Consider the following 19,517-nt stretch of genomic DNA (forward strand, 5'->3'; position numbering starts at 1 on the left):
CTATAAAAAAATGCATGGGGACTTCCCTGGGGGCGCAGTGGTTAAGAATCCGCCTGCCAATGCAGGGGACACGGGTTCAGGCCCTGGTCCGGGAAGATCCCACATGCCACGGAGCAACTAAGCCCGTGTGCCACAACTACTGAGCCTGTGCTCTAGAGCCCACGAGCCACAACTACTGAGACCGTGTGCCACAACTACTGAAGCCCACGCGCCTCGAGCCTGTGTTCCACAACAAGAGAAGCCACCGCAGTGAGAAGCCTGCACACCACAACGAAGAGTAGCCCCTGCTCTCTGTAACTAGAGAAAGCCTGCCTGCAGCAACGAAGACCCAACGCAGCCAAAAATAAATATAAATAAATAAATACATTTATTTAAAAAAATGCATGAAGTTTTAGGATAGGATGTACATCATGGTATTATTTATAACAGTAAACATGTCTAAATGATTAAAATAGTGGATGAGCTTTATAAATCATGGCATATCTAGGTGACGAAATACTCTATAGACTTTAAACATACTTAAAAAAAAATACACTGAGCACAATGCCTGGCAGTCAATAAATGGTAGTTCACTTTACTGGGATGTTCTGGGTATTAAAAGAGCTAATGTAGGTAAATGCACTTGACAAACTGTAAAGTGCTTGGCAAGTGCTCTGTGTTGCTATCTTTTTTTTTTTTTTTTTTTGGCTGCGCCACGTGGCATGTAGGATCTTAGTTCTTTGACCAGGGATCAAACCCATGCCCCCTGCAGTGGAAGCGCAGAGTCCTAACCACTGGACAGCCAGGGAATTCCTCTGTGTTGCTATCTTTTTTGTGTGTGTGTGTTGCTATCTTAATGGTTGTCTCTCCCAGCTCCATCCTAGATGAAGCTGTACTTCCAGGCAGAACACTACCTAAGGAACTCCTAGCTGGAGGCATGGGAATGGGGAAACTGACTTCTTTGGGAGTATGAGTCAAAGGATTGGGGCTACTTCCTTTCCAGGAGACTGCCACCCCCTGCTCCAAATCATCAATAAAACTATGGACATCCTCCCCAGCACACACACATACTCACATTTGGCCTATAATTCCAGGGGACTCATAGAGTCTTTGACACGATGTCAGCCGTGATGATTCCATAAAATTAATAGACTCTGTTAGACTCTATCAACCACTGTTGACTGAGCACCTACTCAGTATCAGGCACTGTCCTAGGTACTTTACACACATTATTTCACTAAATTCTCTTCACCACCTTAAAAGGTTGTTTATCTGCATTTCACAGACAAGGAAACTAGGGCTAAAAGAGGTTCAACGACTTACCAAGGTGGTACAGCTCGTAAATGGCAGCACTGGCATTGGAACTCAAGGCTGTCGGCCTCTAAAACTTACAATCTAACCACCACACATACTATGTTTAGAAGAACTGAGGAGGGAACTGCACTGAGGCCCACATCTGGAGGCGCCCCAGAAAAGTACCCTTTGTTCTTCCAATGCCCCTTGTGTGGACACAGACTTAAACTCATACCGGGCAAAAGAAAAATCTCTAAAGAGAAGTAGGTCCATTCTGAAGTCTTATATCCCAAGAGTAAGTTTTTCCATGTGTCTAACCGCTATCCTTTCTGCTAAAATCCAATCCCTTTTCCTCTCTTGTTTCCAGTGGGGATGGTGAATATATGACATGGTGCCCCTCCATGAAAGGTCCTGGGTCAGGAGGGGATTGAGGAATTTCTCTTTCCCCAGGACTGTTGAGGCCTCAGTTCCTTGGTCTCTTGGCTCTTCCCCAAGGTATCAAACCAAAAGATGAGCAGCAGAAAATGGACCAGGAAGGAAAGTGGAGAGAGCAGCCTACCCAGACCAAGGAGACCAACTTGGAGGACGGCCTGGGACTCTTTCAGGACCTAAGTCCTGGGCTCAGGGTGAAGTTAAGGTGGTCAGTTTTCCCCACCAGGCTCAGCAGCCAGCTTCATGTTTGACATCTATCCAGCTGTGGAGGTCTGGCCAGCATCCCTCACGCCAGAGCCTCTTGTTTGTCGCAATGTGACATCTCTATAGAAAGGAGGGATCTGGGGGTTCTGCCACTCTGCATTTATTCCTCCCGTCTCAATACCACCTTGCTGTACTTGCTCAGGACCAGCCAGCCCAATGGGAGGAGCTTAGAGAATAATCTGAGGAAAAAGAATAATCTTGTGAGGAAGAGCCTGGGATCCCAAGACTAGGTCCAAAGCTCTTTTCTCTCAACATGAGAGCCAGGAGGGAAACTGGGGCCTGAGTCTGGACATAGATTGGGAACAAGAGGTGTCTTCCCTCCCTCCATCCTTCCTTCCCTCCTCCACGCACTATTCTACCCTGCCAGGGCCTAAGCATGCTCACAGCTCACTCTGGCTTCCCTTGGCCCATCTACCTTATGGACAGGAGAGAGTTAAAGGCATGGTATGGCAAGCTATAAATTTCCCATCAGTGTGGGGAGAGGAGAACTGTTGGCAGGGAGGGGGTTGGGCTGGGGGGGGAGGGGGAGCTGGGAAAAAGCCAGGAGGTTGTCTCTAGGTAACAATAAACACTGCAAGCAAGGAGCAGCTGTTACACTTACTCTCTCTGCATCACAATGCTGAAATAACACTAATAAACCAGTGTGCCCAATACACAGGCATATACGCATTTAGGGCCAAGCCCCACTGTACCCCTAGGGCTGCCCTTGCTTCAGGTCAGGGGCCTTGGTGCCAGTGGACATACCTGTCTTGGCCTGGCTATACTTATGTGGAGGATGAGGACTGGTGAGTCAGTCTCAGAGCCAGAGTGGCATTCTCAGAGGAAGCGGGGGATTCCAGGTTCAGATCCTGATGGCATTCACTGGTAGGAAGAGGTCAAATGGGGTAACTCTTGGCTGGGAGTTGGGAGGAGGGGAGGAGAGGGAGAGAGAGAAAAGTATAGGGAACAGACAACTACTTACCATGTCTTCTCAGATTGGAGGGCATGAGGTAGCCAGGAGTGGAGTCAGCTGAAGGGAGGTGGAAGAAAAGGGGGACTGAGGAGGTTTAAGAGGAGGAACACGTGGTATTGAGGAGTGATCCTTGTATCTCCTGGGGCTGAACTCCCTACACCTGCCTACACCCCACCTGGTGCACCCAGGCTCCCCCTCACAGCACCACTTTTATACCAGAGCCAGGTGATATGTCAGTTCAGTTCAGGATTGGGCTTTATTATGGGTGTTCCAGCAGGGGCCCCTTGGCTCCTGATGCTGCCAGAGAGCGCTGGGGGAGTGGAGCTGGTCCCATCTCCCTACACGAAGAGCAGCTGGTCTGTCCCTTCCTCCAATCAAAACTGTCTCTGGATCCCCAGGAGCATCCCAGCAGAGGGCCCCTCATCCCAGCTGGACAGCAGAGCCGTCATCAGTGAAAGGAATAGAAATAGGCAAATGAAAACTTAGGCTCTGTCAGAGAACTCCCCTCCTATTCTTCTCTGAGGTTAGAGGGAGGATATTTATCATGTGTCTGGGTACACTGGTATCCGAGATCCCTATTTCCTTTTGCTGAAACAGGGAGGCCCTTGGGACTGTGGTCAGAAGCACAGCTGATTCTCCTGGTCCACTTTCTGGCCCTGTTCTGCTGGTGTGACCTCAAACACAGTAGTCTATCATCCCCCTGATTCAGAAAGTCAGGAGAAGATGCACATTGCCCACCTGACCTGTAAGGGAAGAGAAAATCAGCACCTTTGAAGATCATGGTTTCTGTTTCCAGCGAAAGAGTACTGAGACCAAGTAGTGGTAATCCTTCCAGGTTCTGGTCTTGTAAGAGTGCCTTTTTCTTTTTTTTTTTTTAATATTTCTAAGTCATGTGGTGTCAGCTGGGTACCCAGACCTCTGGGCAGGTAAGTGAGAGTAGGGAGGAGTAGCTGCGTCTGCCTGGAAAGCCCCTTTCCTGAAAGGTGCCTAGGAGCGCTGAGCTGCCTCAGCACAGAACCCTCTGTGCAGCCCATGGATACAGTGGGGCAAGAATAACTAGCCTTTCCTCACTGGGAAGCCTCTCCCTGGGAATGCTCAGCCTCCCCTGCTATCTTCTCTCCCATTTCCCTCTCTTCTTTCTTAGCTGGGGCCTCTCCTTGCCCCACAATCCAGATGAGAGACCTCTATCCAGAGCTCAGAGTGAGGGAGAAATGAGGTAAAAGAGAGCTCTAACAGGCCTGGACCCCCTTCCCCTCTGTTGTTTTCATGAGCCACCCCTGCTGCTATGAGCCACCAGAACCTTGAATTCAGGTGAGCTGCCAGCAGCCTTCTCCCTCCCCACAGCCGCTCCAGCCAGGAAGATACGCACCTAAAGGGCCCCAGAGCCCACGGTCTTCCTACTCGCAGGGCCACAGCCCCCTCCTGCATCCCTAGGAATCTGCACCACAGACACACTGGGATGAGTTAGAAAGAAGTGCGAGAGACCCCACCATGTGCTCTGTGCCGGAGCAGAGGGCCAGCTGCCTGTACGGCAGAGCAGGATCACCAGCCAGGAGAGCTGGCACAACTTGGGCACAGAGCCTTGTTGGCATGTTAGAGGGGGCAGGGGAGGAGATGGGGTAAGAAGGCTGTTTCAGGAGCACACTCCTCCTGGCTCCCTCTCTGGGCACTGTTTCTTCTCCTTGGCTTCTCTCCCTGGGTACTGATGGACATCATGGCGCTGCCACCTCTGAAATGTCTTCCTTCACTTCTTCCATGGCTTTGGGAGCTAGAGAGGGCATCTGTATGATAACCTTCGAGGTGTTGAGGTGGGAGGTTCAGACATCCAGCTCTCTCACCAACCAATGGGACACACTGAGGGAGAAGGAGGAAAGGAGTCCCATCAGAGTAAAAGCTAAACCCTGGGCCAAAAATGAGCTCTTCAACAATTCCCTCTTCTCTAGAGCGCGGGGGATTCTGGGTACCGCTACCTCTGCCTTCTACTTACTTCAAGTCTATCCCTCCTTCCCTGCAAAAGCTCAGGGTTTCTTCTGGATTCCAGAGTAGGCTCCAGGCTCCAACTCCAGGGCTGTAGATCTCATACCCTTGCCTAAACCTTGGGAGTATGAGGCAGGGCTGGTGGGAACTGAGATCTTGCTCCTTAGAGAAACATCAAGAATCTAGATTGAATGCTTTAAGGGCCTTTTAGCCCCTCCAATATACCTCTAATCTTGGAGTAGGGGTGGACAAGGGGTGAGAAAGAGGGCCTAGAGAAAGCCTGACGCCTCCTCTCTTTCTTCACTGCGTGCGCCTCCTCTGCTGCTCCCTGTTTCAGAGGAGAAACAGCAGCTCTGTAAACAGGAGCCATCTAATAACCCCCCTGAACAATACTCAATATGAACGGCCTGCCTTATGTCAGGCAGCCAGCCCCACAGGTGGGACTACAGGCCTCAGTTTCCAAATTTCCCCTCTCTAACTTCTCCCCTCTTTCAGGCTTCTCCCCCATCTCCCCGCACAAGAGAATCTTCCTTTTCAACCCCCTGGCACAGTTCTCCTCTCCCACCCCCACTTCTGCAGGCCCTTGGAAACAGGGGAGGAGCTAGATGGAGTCTATCCAGACTGTCCTGAGGCAATGAAAGGGGGCCCGTCTCATCTTGTTGGTAGTAGAAAAGGCAGAGAATTAGATAGCCAAGGAGATGACCCTGAGTGTCTAAGACAGGGCAGGGTGAGTCTGGAGGCACTTAGAGAGGTGCATCTTGCTCTTCCCTAGGGACTCTGGGGATATTAAATGGTGTACTAAGATAGAGGAGAAGACAATTCTGGGAGTAGAGGATAAGTGCTGGGGGTTTGGAGGGTGTGACGAAGTTTCTACCCATACTGCTTTCCAAGCTTTGTGCCCATCCTTGCCCTGACCGCAACTTAGTCTCATGAAGCACAGAACAAAGAATGTTGAATATTTGAGGAAGGAAGGAGATGCCAGGAAATGCCATCTTTGGCAACTTGGTGGGCAAGCCACTTCTCTCCATCATTCTTTCTTAACTCTAGTGTCTGAATAGTGAAGGAGGTGGGGGTGGGAGATGGGGACAGCTGGAAATGTGCCCCTCTCTCCAGTGTGCACCAACACCGCATAGAGCCAGATGGGGCTTGACTAAGAGCTCTGGGCCATGGCACCGCGTGAATACAGGGGCATTTCTGACTCAGCTTTCAGAGCCTTGAGTTTTAATTCTGTCTCTCTTCTTGGCTTAGACATGGGACAAGACCACTCCTCGCTACATTTTTTGGCATAATTTTCTCTAGCAGCTTATATTGCAGCAGAGAAACTTGTGATAAGATCTCAAAAAAAGCTCAATATTTAGTCACCATTGGGGGATTTATTTCTTGGTTGAGGAACTGGGGAAGTTAGTGTATTTCCTTCCCTGTGGACCTTTTAGAATATGGTAAAATCTCATGGGAGTGGGAGGTTCTGGGGGATCTGTCTACTTGGAAGCAAGGGAATGGATGAGATGACCTCTGGAACAGGCTGTACAGGGGAAATGTTCCCCCAGTAATGCACCCACCTGACTCCCCTGAGTTGCTTCCAAGACTTAGGAGCCAGAGACACGAGACTCCAAGCAGTAGAGAATAATCTTCTGCTTACCCTCTTCCCTTGATTTTCCTCCCCACACCCTACCTACTTACATTTCCCCGTGTTCCCAGGAACTCTCCAAATCCAGGAACAAAAGCAACTCCAGGGCAGGATTCAACTGATTTCCCTTCTCTGGGTCTCTGTTTTCACATCTGTAAAATGAATCGTTTGGCAAGATGAGCTCCAGGTTCTCTTCCTCGCAACAGTAAGGGTCTATGATTCATACCCCAAAGGCACCAGCCCTCATCTGCATGCTGTTTTGCATGTAATCTCCACGGCACTTATTTTTTGTCTAAACACACAGAAATATCTCTGAACCCTGCCCTTCTCCTCCCTGTCACCACAGTCTCTGGTTCTATGCTCCCTAGTTCTTGTCCTCCTCTTCAAGGACCTCAAAGCTCTGTCCCCACCTTCCTTTCACAATTTTACAGCACTCAGTGGGACAAGCTCAACTGAACAAAACCTCGGGAACAAGAAAACAGCCTTACTTAATATCCTGGCTGCAATTTTGGGGCCCAAAACTGAGTCAGCTGGTACAGTTCCATCCTTTTTGGAGGTCCTGGCCATTGGGGGGAAATCCTGGTACCTCTCCCCAGTGCCTCCCCTCCTCCTCCACCTTGCTATTCTCCATGCCAGAACGCAAAGTGGCCAGTGATTGATGGGCCTGGGTTCCTGGTAACCGCACCCAGTGGCCCAATCCTCCTCCCTTACCCAATCCCTCCCCTGTCCCTATTCAGAGATCAGATTGTCTCATGTTGGTCCCTGAGGTCCCATTAATTAAAAATACATCCAATTAAATGGCAGGTGAAAATGTGCTATTGGAACTCTCCACCCCCCTGCCCCAGCTTGGTCCTCCCCACCCCCATTTTAAGGCTCAGCTGTGCTTTGAGCTGAGAAAAAAAAGAGGGAGAGAGGAAGAAAGAGGGAGAGAGAAGAGGAAGACATAGAGGTGGGGGTATTCGGCGGGGGAGCTATTTGAACCTCTGCCAGGGTAGCATGTGCCAGCCTGGGAGGGTGGCACTGTGCCCTGGTGTCTAATTTCTGGAGGTGTGAGTAGGTTCAGTCAGCTGGGTACCCACTTCCATTTCCCTTAAAGGGGCAGAGGGAAGTCAAAGGGTGTGTCTAGCTATACTGCCCTCCTTCTGGGCTTGGTGAAGGAAGGAGTAGAAGTATAAATGGTAGAGGGCCCTTAAGAGGGGGTGTGATGTTCAGAGGTTGGGAGAATCTGAGGCTTCCATTCTTGGCATATCCCTGCTCTTCCCTGAACTGCAAAGAAGATAACGAGAAGCTGTTTGGGACCCAGGTGGCAGGGCATGGCAGTGCTCCCAAGCCAGGCTGTACCTACCCCTGCCCACAGGAAAGCGGAGAAAAAAACGGAGGGATGAAGGAAGGAGCCATATTTTGGGTGGGAGCAGATGGGTCAAATAGGATAAAATATACAAGCATGTACATTTGTGTGGGCAGCACCTTATAGGTAAGAGGATCTGGAGGGACTTGTCCTATTTGCCCTTTCTCTAGGCAAAAAGAAGCAGCAGCAGTGTGAAGTCACCTCAAACTGGCAGGCTGCGAGTAGGGCATCTCTTCTCCTCCACATTTATGGTGTCCCCAGCATTTTGTCAGGTAAGGCATCAGCCCCACCCTCCACCCCTCTAAAGCCCTCTGGCCCCAAGCAATGCAAAGCTAATAGGCACTGAGAGATGTTGGGAGAGGAGCTAGGAAAAAAAAGGGTGACTAAGGGTGGTACTCAGAATCCAGGCAGTAGTGGGGGTATCTGCCGACCGAGGGCCCCCGTCTGGCCTCCTTGGCAGCCTCAGTACCTCCTCACTTCACTTTAACGCTAATTGGAGATTTTAATCTGCACTGCTGCTCTGCTCGGGGTGCTGGGGGGAGCGCCAGCTGTGCAGCAATTCCAGCAGCACGGACTGTTTAATCAAGCTGTCCTCCTGGGGAGGGGCCCTCGATCATGGGGGTAGGAGGGAGGAGGAGAACCTCTGTCATCTCCCTTAGCCTGTTCAGCCTGGAAGGGCTTCATGGAGACTGAGGATCAAATATGGGACACCTCATCCCCATAAGGGCTCCATGGCCACTTGGATCCCTAGCAGAGACATTACACAGTACGGGGGCAGCATGAGGATCAAGGGTCAAAGCAGCCGCCATCCCCATCCTGCTTTCTGAAACCATTGTTGGCGCAGAGCCCCAGAGTGTCCTGGGTGTCCTCCAGCCACTCAGGTGGTAAACATCCTCCAGACCATCTTGAGCTCTGCAGGTTTGTGCTGGGGGAGGTGATGGGGGCATAGAGGACTGAACTTTCCTAGTCTCTCAGTCTCTCTGAGAGAGTCCTCTCCCCAAAACTCTTTCCTAAGAGAGCTAGTTCTTTAAGAGCTACTTCTCTTAAAACAATTGTAAGAGATTTTTTTTTTTTTCTCTCTGAAAAACCAGATACCTCCACCCTCTGGGCCAGAAAGAGACTGTCTTAGAGGCTGGGGACAGTGGGGTGGACAGCTGGAGCCTGCTACACCTTGAAGGAGAGAAACACCTGTGCAAGGTGTTTTGTGACTAGAGCTAGGGGGCTTCCCAGGTTCAGCTGGGAATATAGTGACATGTCAGTCCACTAGGGAAGAGCATTCAGGGTCTCAGGCCATTTTTAAGGAAGAAGAAGTGGAAGAACAACTAATTATTCTTCTGGCTCCTTGGGCCCCTGGTCTCAGGCTCTCTGGGGGTGTTTCTGACCCCTATCTTGGGGAAAGATTGCGGTGTCCCCCTCTCCCCTCACCCAAACTCTGTCTGCGGAGGGGCAGGAGTTTTAATTGGTCAGCAGTGCCCTCGTGTGGCAGAAACCAAGACTGCAGCCGCCCAAGTGGCCCAGCAGCTTTGAGGGATCAGACATCCAGGTTGACAGAGAGGTAGGCAGGGTACCCCAGTTACCCAAAGCATACTTACTGCTCAACCACTTCCAGAGACATTTCCTACTTTCTAACACCTACTCTATCCCTCCATCCATCCCATCCTAACTGCTTCACCTCCAACTCAAGGTATGTGCCTACCAGGGGAGGCAGCACCTTACCCAGACCTGGCACGTATGTAGGCCTGCTGCTTGTGCTGTCTGGATTGCAGGGGTGAGAGAGGCACTGCTGAGAGAGGAGACCTAAGGTCAAAAGGGTAAGCTGATGTCAACTCCAGTGGCAGGAGAGGCTCTGGCACCCCTGCCAACTCCCTATAAGTGCCAAACAAGAGCTGCCACCCGAGCTCAAGACAGAGTATTACCTACTGGTGGGTTCTTCCCTGTAGCAATCCATTCGCTACCCCCTGGAGGGGTCTGGGAATGAATACGGATAGACTCTTAGGGTCTGAGATCCTTGTCCTCAGGAATGGACACCAGATAAAACCTTTCCCTCAAAAGATTCAAGTATTCCCCAAGGATGCCAGGCCACTGGACAGAATGCACATCTGGACTTCAGGCTTTCAGCTTGAAGAGAAGGGCTGCCTGTCATTAGACCCTTCCCCTCCAGTGTCAAATACCATCCATTTACTGTTTACTGTTCCCTTCTTTCCACATGCACTAAATGGGGGAAATGGTTTTAAACTACAGAAAAGGGGGTGGAGAGTTAACATTAGGAAGGTCTCTCTGAAATTTAGGGCTGGAAGTCACCAAGGCGGAGAGCTGAGTCACAAAGGCCTTCCCCTTGTTGGAGAAATTTAACAACCGAGAGAAATAGTCCCAGAGAGAAATATGACCCTGTTTAGGGTTGGTGGGTAGGGAGAGGAGCACACCTACCTGGCAGCAAGAAGGGTAGGGGTAGGCACAGTAGGTTGGTGACCTGCCCAGTTCTAGGCATTGAGGATGGAAATAAGCAGGCTGGCAGACCTCTACTTCTCGTGTCTTTGCACAGTGTTTGGACAGGGGGGGATCGCCCATCAAACCTGGAAATGATGTGGAGAAGCTGATGAGAGGTAGTAAGAAGGGATATCAGTGCCCTACCCTCACGCAAAAGAAAGAAAGAGAAAATAGCTTCTTAGGGAAGAAGAAGAAGGCAGGACTATGTGTACGTATGAGGTGGTAGGTGAGTGGGGCAGGTGTTGTAGAGAGGCTGAGAGTAACCAATATCAGCATCACACTATTGAGGAATATTCATTAGCACAGCTGGCCAAGAGAAAAGAACAGGAATGAAATGACCACCAATGCCAATAGAGGGGGTTACCCACTCCAGCCAGGAGGGAGGAATTGCTAATCAGAAGATAGGACACCATAATAGGGTCAAGTAAAAAGCTAAGGATCTCCCAAGGCAATAGAAATAAAAGCAAAAATAAACAAATGGGACCTAATCAAACTTGTAAGCTTTTGCACAGCAAAGGAAACTATAAACAAAACAAAAAGACAGTCTATGGACTGGGAGAAAATATTTGCGAATGATGTCACTGACCAGGGCTTAATTTCCAAAATATACAAATAGCTCATACAACTCGATAACAAAAAATCAAAGTACCCAAGGAAAAAATGGGCAGAAGACCTAAACAGACATTTCTCCAAAGAAGACATATAGATGGGCAGTAGACACGTGAAAAGATGCTGAACATCACTAATTATTAGAGAAATGCAAATCAAAACTACAATGAGGTATCACCTCACACCAGTTAGAATGGGCATCATTAAAAAGTCTACAAATAACAAATGCTGGAGAGGGTGTGGAGAAAAGGGAACCCTCCCTACATTGTTGGTGGGAATGTAAATTGGTGCAGCCACTATGGAAAACAGTATGGAGGTTCCTTAAAAAACTAAAAATAGAGTTACCATATGATCCAGCAATCCCACTACTGGGCATAATATATCCAGATAAAACTATAATTTGAAAAGATACATGCACCCCTATGTTCGTAGCAGCACTATTTACAATAGCCAAGACATGGAAACAACCTAAATGTCCATCGACAGATGAATGGATAAAGATGTGGTACATATATACAATGGAATATTACTCAGCCATAAAAAAAGAATGAAATAATGCCATTTGCAGCAACATGGATAGACCTGGAGATTATCATATTAAGCAAAGTAAGTCAGAAAGAGAAAGACAAATACCATAGGATATCACTTATATATGGAATCTAAAATATGACACAAATGAATTTATCTATGTAACAGAAACAAACTCACAGACATAGAGAACAGACTTGTGGCTGCCAAGGGGGAAGGGGGTTGGGGGGAGGGTTGGATTGGGAGTTTGGGACTAGCAGATGCAAACTATTATATAATATATAGAATGGATTAAACAACATCCTATTGCATAGCACAGGGAACTATATTCAATATCCTGTAATAAACCATAATGGAAAAGAATTAAAAAAAAAAAAAAAAGAGCTAAGGAAACTCCTCTGGAGATCTTTGGGTGTAAGAACTTCCCTGAGACTGTGTGTATGTGTGTGTGTGTGTGTGTGTGTGTGTGTGTATTAATCCCTTACAAAAGCAGGTCAGTGGCCTCTGAATGGCTTAAGGTCCCTACCTGGCCTTAAAGTCTGTGAAAGAGACTGAATTTTGCAGGGGTCCGGATGTCAGGTAATTGATGGACATTACCAAATTCCTCAGGGGCCATCACTTCTACTGCTGCTGCCACCTGTAAAAGAAAATTACAGGTTATATTAGAAATAAGGGATTAGACACCAAAAAGGGTCTATGGGCTTTCACCCAGGGAGCATGGCCTTGGTAGGTAAAGTGATGGTGATGGTCACCACTCTTCTAATTCACAGAGCTGAGAAGGATTCTGGTGAACCTTAAGTATGCTCCCAAAAAGAGTTGTAAGTGTTCTAAGATTCCTAGCTCCAGGGAACTAGCTCCCAGTCTGATAAAGTAAAAACCATGGTTCCTATACTTAAAAGCTAGGAATTCAACAGAAATAGAAGCTGTGAAACCCAGAATTATAAAGGGCAATGAAGGTTCAAGGCTAATGGAAAGTTAATGCAAGAAAGTGACTCAAAGGAGGGCATCTAGTTTTAGATCAGATAATCAGATTGTATTTGAAGCCTCTCTTGTCCAAAACAGCTTCTTCAAGAAAGGCTCAGAGGCCAGAAAAAGGTCCTATGAGATAGAAAGGAGGTTTGTGGGACAGCAGATTTGATGCAATTTGGGCAGGTAGGTCTATACACTCCCTGTGTAGGGATGAATCTGCATGGGGACCAACTCCACATTCCTCCTGTGCTACCAACCAGGGTGTGATGGAGAAAACGTAAAGATATGTACTGGGATCTATTTGTCAACAGCAGTCAATACTCATTTTGCAACCTCCCTGCCCCTCTGACCCAGACCTGTAATTCTTTCTATCTCTAAGCTGCCTTACTCCCTCCAAGATACTGCTTCCACTTTAACAACTCGTTAGCATTCCCCTTCCTGCTCGTCAGTGGCTCCCAGACTCATGCTCAGAAAATAAGCATTGGAAGGGACTGTAGAAACATCTGGGAGAGGTCCAAAGAGGGGAAGGGAGTCTCAGCACCAGAGTGAGATGACTTTAGAACCTGCTGTGCATGTCAGCCCATTGAGCACACTATTCAGGGCTTAGGTCATTGTGGAGCACACCACCTTGCTTCCCGCCCCAACAAAGGAGAAAACCAACCCAAAGCTAAGAAACAGGGGGGAGGAGTACAGCCCCACCCCCATTTGCCTGTAATCTCAGAGAATATCTTATTTTACTCAGAGTTCTATAATCCCTTCTCTCATTCAGCAATTCCCCTTAGTTTCCCAGCAAGTGAGGTGTTTTCTTTCTCCTTTCCTTCTGATTTTATTTTTCAATATAGCTGTATTATAATGCAAAGGAGTCTGAGTTGAGCTTTAGGGTAAATTCCTCACAATGCCTCTGAGGATCTTTTCCTACTATCCAACCCCCAGAGATAGTTGGCAACGAGCTCCTTGAACTATGGTGTAACTCTGAGGCATCAGGATCTTTGGCTGTGGCTTGCCACTTGCTTCCCAATGAACCAGAGTTCTTGACTCTAAATAAAAATTACAGTTGTACAATTTGCATGTCATTGAAAGATTAATCTTTGAGGTAAAAATATATAAAGCTTCTCAGTTTTTCTACTAATTTTTTTAACCTAACTTTCCCCCTTAATCTGTCCTTCCCCCCTCAAAATCTCACAGCCCTACCTTCCTTTCTTGAGGAAGCACAGGGCTGTCAGGAATTGATGCTCTTGGATTCTAGTCTTGGCTGGCTGCCACTAACTCACTGTGAGACTGTGGACAAGACATTTCCCTTCCCTAAGCCTCAGTTTCTTGCTCTGTAAACTGAGAAGTTGAATTAGGTGGTCTCTAGTTCCCTTTCTAGCTCTGGCCATCTATGATTCTATCAGGAAGAAGACACAAGTGTCCTCCCATCAGGAAGTGAGATATTCCTGCCCTTCACACCTTTCTCTCAGGGCCACTGCATAAAGAAGCTCCCCTGTAGATGCCTGCCGTTCTCATGCTGGCTTAACTAAAGGGACAAACAAGTGAGTTCCAGTAGGAGGCCAAACTCCTCCTATTATGAAGAAAAGATGTTAAAAAGGTGATCTAATTCTAACCTTGAATCTTGCAAGCAGATAGGAGAAAAGGCAGGTATGGGGCAGGAAAGAGTATGATAAGCATGCCCCCCTAACACACTGAGCACACTCACCCTAGGGAGCCCCGTATAACCAGTGACTGCTTAGCCAATACAACTGTGTGTGGATGGAAGAAGAAAGCAAGGACATGTGTAAACACTTCAGGAGCATAGACGTAAATGTCCGATCAATGCATATACACTCACTCCTGTTCTCTCCTACTTAGGCCTATACGTGCCTTGTAAGAAGCTAGAGTGGGAGGGGACACCACATCCCAGTCTTCTCCCTCCCCAAAGTCAGAAAGGAAGAGACAGTGAGACCGGAGATACTTGGCTTCCTATAAATTGTTTTGTCCTTCCTCACAGCTGCAATCAGAAGCTAAGGGCTCCCGCAGGCCTTGTTCTGATCTGCTGCAGGCAATGGAGGGTTTTTGAAACCAAGAGGACTTGGCTGCGGCCCCGTTTCAGCTGCCATTGGGTCTGGCTAATGGGCTCATTCGGGAAGACCCCCGCCTGCTGCACTAAAGAGTCCCCTGCCGACCCCTTCCCCAGTCCCAACCCAATTAATAAATGGGGGCTCCCACTTCATGGCTCTGGGAGCAGGAACCAGAGATACAAATGACCCCCAGGGAGGGAGAGAAAAAGGCCTTCCAAGAATCAAGCCAGAGAATTGTGCATCCACAGGCACATGCTGCCACAGGCTAGTCATATCCCATTTTCAAAGCATTAAAGGGGAAGAAACTGGCAAAAAAACTGTATTTTCTTTCCCAGATCCAGAATGGGATAGCATTCCTGAAGTCTGCGGGTACACCCCAGGAATAAACTCTCTTTCACCTGGTTCTCCAACCTGAAAAAGGCAGAGTGCAGGTGATCATCTGGGCACAGAGCATGTGCTCAACTATTTTCCAGAGGCTGTGCCTCCTCCTAGACTCTGCAATAATGAACATAGACATATTCCATCAATTGGTTAATAAAGTAAACACTTTCTACTTATTCAAAACAAAGCAGCTACCTCTTTCCAAGCTCTCATCACCATCAACAGCATAAATATGTCCTGGGGTTATCATCTTCAGCCTATCTTTTATTCCTCCCCTCACATCCAAACTATCATCAAGTCTTGCTAATTCTACTGCCCCCTCTCTTTCTTCTCCTTCCCCTTGTCCTACTCTAGTCCTGGCTCTTGGGGCCTTACATCTGGACGAGAACAATAATATCCTAGCAAGCTTTCCTGCTTCCATGATCTAGTATAGCTGCAAAAGTCCTCAACGTCATATTCATCTCATCATGCTCTGCTCTGTTACTGCTTACCAAATCAAATTCCTCATTCAGGCCAACAAGATTGCTCCTCCAACTTCATTTCCTAATATTCCTTTCCCGTACTACCCTGACTACTCCACTCATAGCCCTCTGCACAAAACACATAAGCTTTCCATAAGTTTTCTCCCTCTGATCACCTTCCTCTCTTCTGTTTCATGTCCTCTATCTTCATTACCTTCGAGGAATCTTTTCTGGTTAACTCCAGTTTTTCTGATTATTTCTTTGCTTTGGTTCCTTCTGTACTATGTTACTATTTTATTTTACAACCTGCATTAATGTACTGACTTATAAATACCAATTTCCCTACTTCCCACCAGGTACAAGCCTCATCTCTCACTAGACCCAGAAGCTTCCTAAAGGTGGGACCCTCTCATAATCTTCCCCAGAAGTTGCCCTGTACTCAGGACATGATTCAGCTAATGATATTACTGCTCCTCATAGAAGCAGCCCTCGTGGTACAATTCGGGATATCATATCAAACAACTACAAGAAATACAATCTTATTCTCAATGTCAGTTTTCAGGCTGCCACCTACCCTTACCAACATTGAACATGACTTCAAAGTGTGTTGCAAAACAAAACAAAAACCTAAAAAAAAAAAAAAAATACAGTAACCATAGGATTTTGTTTATCTTCTTAATTCATAGTATATATACTATTTTTTTAAAGACCCCCTTAGGATGAGAAGCCCCATTTTGTTCCCTATTCCTAAGATTAATCCTATGGTCTCAGGTCATGACCTGATTTTCTAGAATGCAAATCAATCCCAGAGGCAATAGTAATCTTGTTTCCTACCAGCCTTGTCTCTAGCCTGCCTCTGACCCATCACATTTTTGGAAGGTCCCTAGGAATAGAGAAGTTACTCTTGAGTCTCTCTCAACTACTTAGCAAGTACTTCCTTAGATTAACCTCACTCTCAAATGTTGACTCCACTTCCTCTAGTTTAGCCCTGTGTGCTTAGACAGGAAAAAATTATCTGCCACCCCCCTTTATCTCCTACATATTGCTCCGGACAATAAGGATTTGCCTTTTATTCTTTCCATCCCTTGGCCTCAAGGTGCTTAATAATCCAGATAATAAAAGCAAAGGTACTATGGTACCTGACACATAGTAGGTTCCAGACAATGTTAGTTCCCCATTCTTTCCCTTCTTCCTCCCAACACTTTCTCAACCTTTTTGGGTCTGTTTTTTCACTGGCTAACGATGGCACTGAACTAGACAAACTAATGTCCTTTTGTAGCTCTAACATTCTGTGACTCTAATTCACATATTCTGGTTTGTTTGCTCTTCTATGCATCATCCTCACTTGGATCTAAAATGAAGGGGAGAGGAATAATTAGCTTCCAGGTTGACCTAAAACATATAAAACCACTTGCAGGAGAGTTTTAGAACTCCAAAAATACAAATAATTTTTAGCTTGATGCATCCATATCATTTCCTTCTTATTCCTGAAATACTCTCTTGAACTACATAGATAGCAGTGCTAAGCAAAATGTCCTTGATATAAATTATTTGCTTAATATAATCTAGCTTCCCTTGTGAAACTGTCTGCAGAGCATCCCCCAGCTTAAGGGTTCCAGGCTCATCCTCCAACCGTAAAGGTAACACTACTGTAATCAAGGGGACACTTTACTCTTTAATGGGGCTTCCTTGAAATGAATTGTGAACCTTTAAGGCAGTTATCCCCTTTCAGTACCCCAACGACAAATTTTCCTTCCATCCTCATATCTGTATCTCTTCTTTATAAGCAATGATACACTGTTTCTTTCTGCAGCCCCACCACCAGACTCCTCTGGCTCTCCCTTCTTTCCCTTATTTCCATCTCCTGCTCATATTGCTTCATTTTATATGAGACCTTTGGTCCCCTAACAGAAATTGCAAATACTGATACAAGGCCAAACCTAGAAGTTCCTGAATTTATAAAAGGGATCAGACTCCTAGGCTTTCTCTAGGTCTCTGAATTCAGCCTCCTTTCTCCAGGGCCGAAAGCATTCAAAATTGCATTAACCTTGGTAGGGAGGGCTATCTGTCTACAAGCTGATCCTCACCAAGGGTGTCCCTCATCAAACACAAGAGGAAGAAAGATCCTCTCCTTGAGACAACCCATCAGGCAGGCGCCTTCAACTAAAGACAAGACGCTCTCAAAGATCCCGGCTCTGCTCTTCACTTAGCTTTGCTACATTATAGCCTTTTTAAGGTCTCTCCATGTTGCCGGCCTCAGGGATGGTTTGGCTTGGATAAAATGTCCTTCATTCTTTTAGAACTATCAACATTATCTTCAGGTTACAACCATGCCAGAGCAAAACATCCCAAAATCCATCTATTTCCAGGTCCTAGGGAACATATGTCTAAATGAATTTACTTCACGGCTATACCCTCTCATTCCAGAGAAGTATGATGTGGCTGAGGGCTGCATATTGAGAAGGCTTGGCTAACAACTACCCACCTAGAGAGTATTAAAGAGTAACTGCGTATCAGCCTCTTTCTCTCAGCCTTGGACTAGTAATTCTTGAGATAGAGATATGAGAGCAACCCAGTTGTCCAGTGTTTTGGCAACCTAGTGGTTAATCACCAGGGCATCAAAGCAACCCTCATCTGCTTTCTCAAGGATAGCAGGGCCCTCTTCTCATCAAGCTTTACTTCCTATAGACGACATCTGCAACCGAGCTTTGAAATGTTATCAGCAAAAGCAACAGTCTCAGGATATGAGGGAAGAGAATGAAGAAGCGAAGGTTAACCAGTTAAAGAATCTCTTGTACCCCACACAACGTAAATTAAAAGTTCCTTTCATAGCTTTTAGCAATAAGAAAGTTATTTTGCTTTCTCCTTCACCTCTCACCCCATTAAGTTGAGGATCTGGAATAGACATTTGTCTCCTGAATTTCTTCTCACTACCCTTCAAAACTACTAAGCAGCAATAACTCTAAATACCCTGCGGGGTTAATCAATCAATCTCTCTGGCAAGACTAAAGCATGTGAGTTGGGTAGTGAGTTGGGAGAAGAGAGAAAAATAGGAAATGAAAGGAAGTGGGTGGACAGGAGATGGAGAGATAGCTGCACATGGTGAGGAGTGGTAGAGTACCACCAATAATTCCTTTAGGTGTCATACCTCCCCCAACTGGCTTGGAGTATACTCTCACTTGAGAGTATTCCTAAGGCCATATAGGAACACTAGAAATGCCACACCTGGACAGTAAAATTAACCAAAGTGTCCAGGAATGCTCACCTTGCCTCTCAGGACAACCAGAAGACTCAGCAGTTCCATTTCTCCCTTGGAATGTTTGAATATTTACTCTCTTGAGGAATTCCCCACTTCCATTCCACCTAGCCGTTCAGGATGACTAAATTGTGAACAGAGAAGTAACTCAATACCAAAAAAAAAAAGTCAAGCTATTGGGCAGTCTTTAGTAACAATGTAAATCCCAGTTCAGCGCAAAGAATATTAACTGTCAACTTCCTTGAGGCATTAACCTTACCACACAGTTAAGGATGCCTGTCTAGGAAAAGATAGTGCCCAAGAAATTTAGGTACTGAACAGTATGGTTTCTACTTAGAAATAGCCTTGAGTGTGATAGAGAAAAAAGTCCAGGTTAGTTAGGTCCTCAACTTTCAGGCCCAGAATTGAAGACAGCCATTGCTATGAAGTGGAAACAATATTCTCTACTAGGTTGAAGTTCACACTCCTAGTCATGAACTTGCAGTACATAAAGATCAAAAACGAATTCCTTTTCTCTGGAGGCTAACAAGAAACACAGGACTCCAGGAATTGGAACAATCTTGAGCTCTCCATTCTCCTTCTGGGTAAAGACATGACAGCCCACAGGCAAGGAAACATCTTACTTAAACTGTGGGGATTCAAAAACAAGCTGGCAACCCTCATCATCACGTTTTTGAATTGGATTTCTTCCTAATTTCCTTGTTCTGGTGTACCCCTTAATCTTGTATGATTGCTTACCCCACTCACAACTTCCTGATACCTATCTCCCCTCCTCCTGTCTCCTGATGCATTTTTTTTTTCTGTCCTCTGCCTACTTATGTCATAACTAGCAGGAATGTAGCACATATTACAAGGGAAAGTTTAGTCCCCAGTGTCCTAAACCATGAAAGGGAAGGG

At 46.7% G+C, this 19,517-nt stretch overlaps 1 protein-coding gene across 8 annotated transcripts in view; it reads right to left on the bottom strand.

Annotated features, from left to right (window-relative positions):
• Window positions 1–524: 524 nt before the first annotated feature.
• Window positions 525–19,517, bottom strand: part of CDK12 (cyclin dependent kinase 12) — a 60,721-nt gene continuing 41,728 nt past the window's right edge. For 2 of the 8 annotated variants that reach the window (XM_061176839.1, XM_061176836.1), the window contains 4 exons: window positions 12,094–12,133; window positions 10,300–10,445; window positions 6,578–6,676; window positions 525–4,774 (listed from right to left, as the gene is read on the bottom strand). In XM_061176839.1, the coding sequence (XP_061032822.1) occupies window positions 12,102–12,133 (32 nt within the window). In that variant the 3' untranslated portion in view covers window positions 525–4,774; window positions 6,578–6,676; window positions 10,300–10,445; window positions 12,094–12,101. Of the gene's footprint in view, window positions 4,775–6,577; window positions 6,677–10,299; window positions 10,446–12,022; window positions 12,134–18,673; window positions 18,745–19,517 lie in introns of those variants that run through there. The other 6 variants (XM_061176838.1, XM_061176832.1, XM_061176835.1 and 3 more) reach the window with 5 other exon arrangements.

The sequence above is a fragment of the Eubalaena glacialis genome, chromosome 19, assembly GCF_028564815.1.
Source record: "Eubalaena glacialis isolate mEubGla1 chromosome 19, mEubGla1.1.hap2.+ XY, whole genome shotgun sequence".
Lineage (NCBI taxonomy): Eukaryota > Metazoa > Chordata > Mammalia > Artiodactyla > Balaenidae > Eubalaena > Eubalaena glacialis.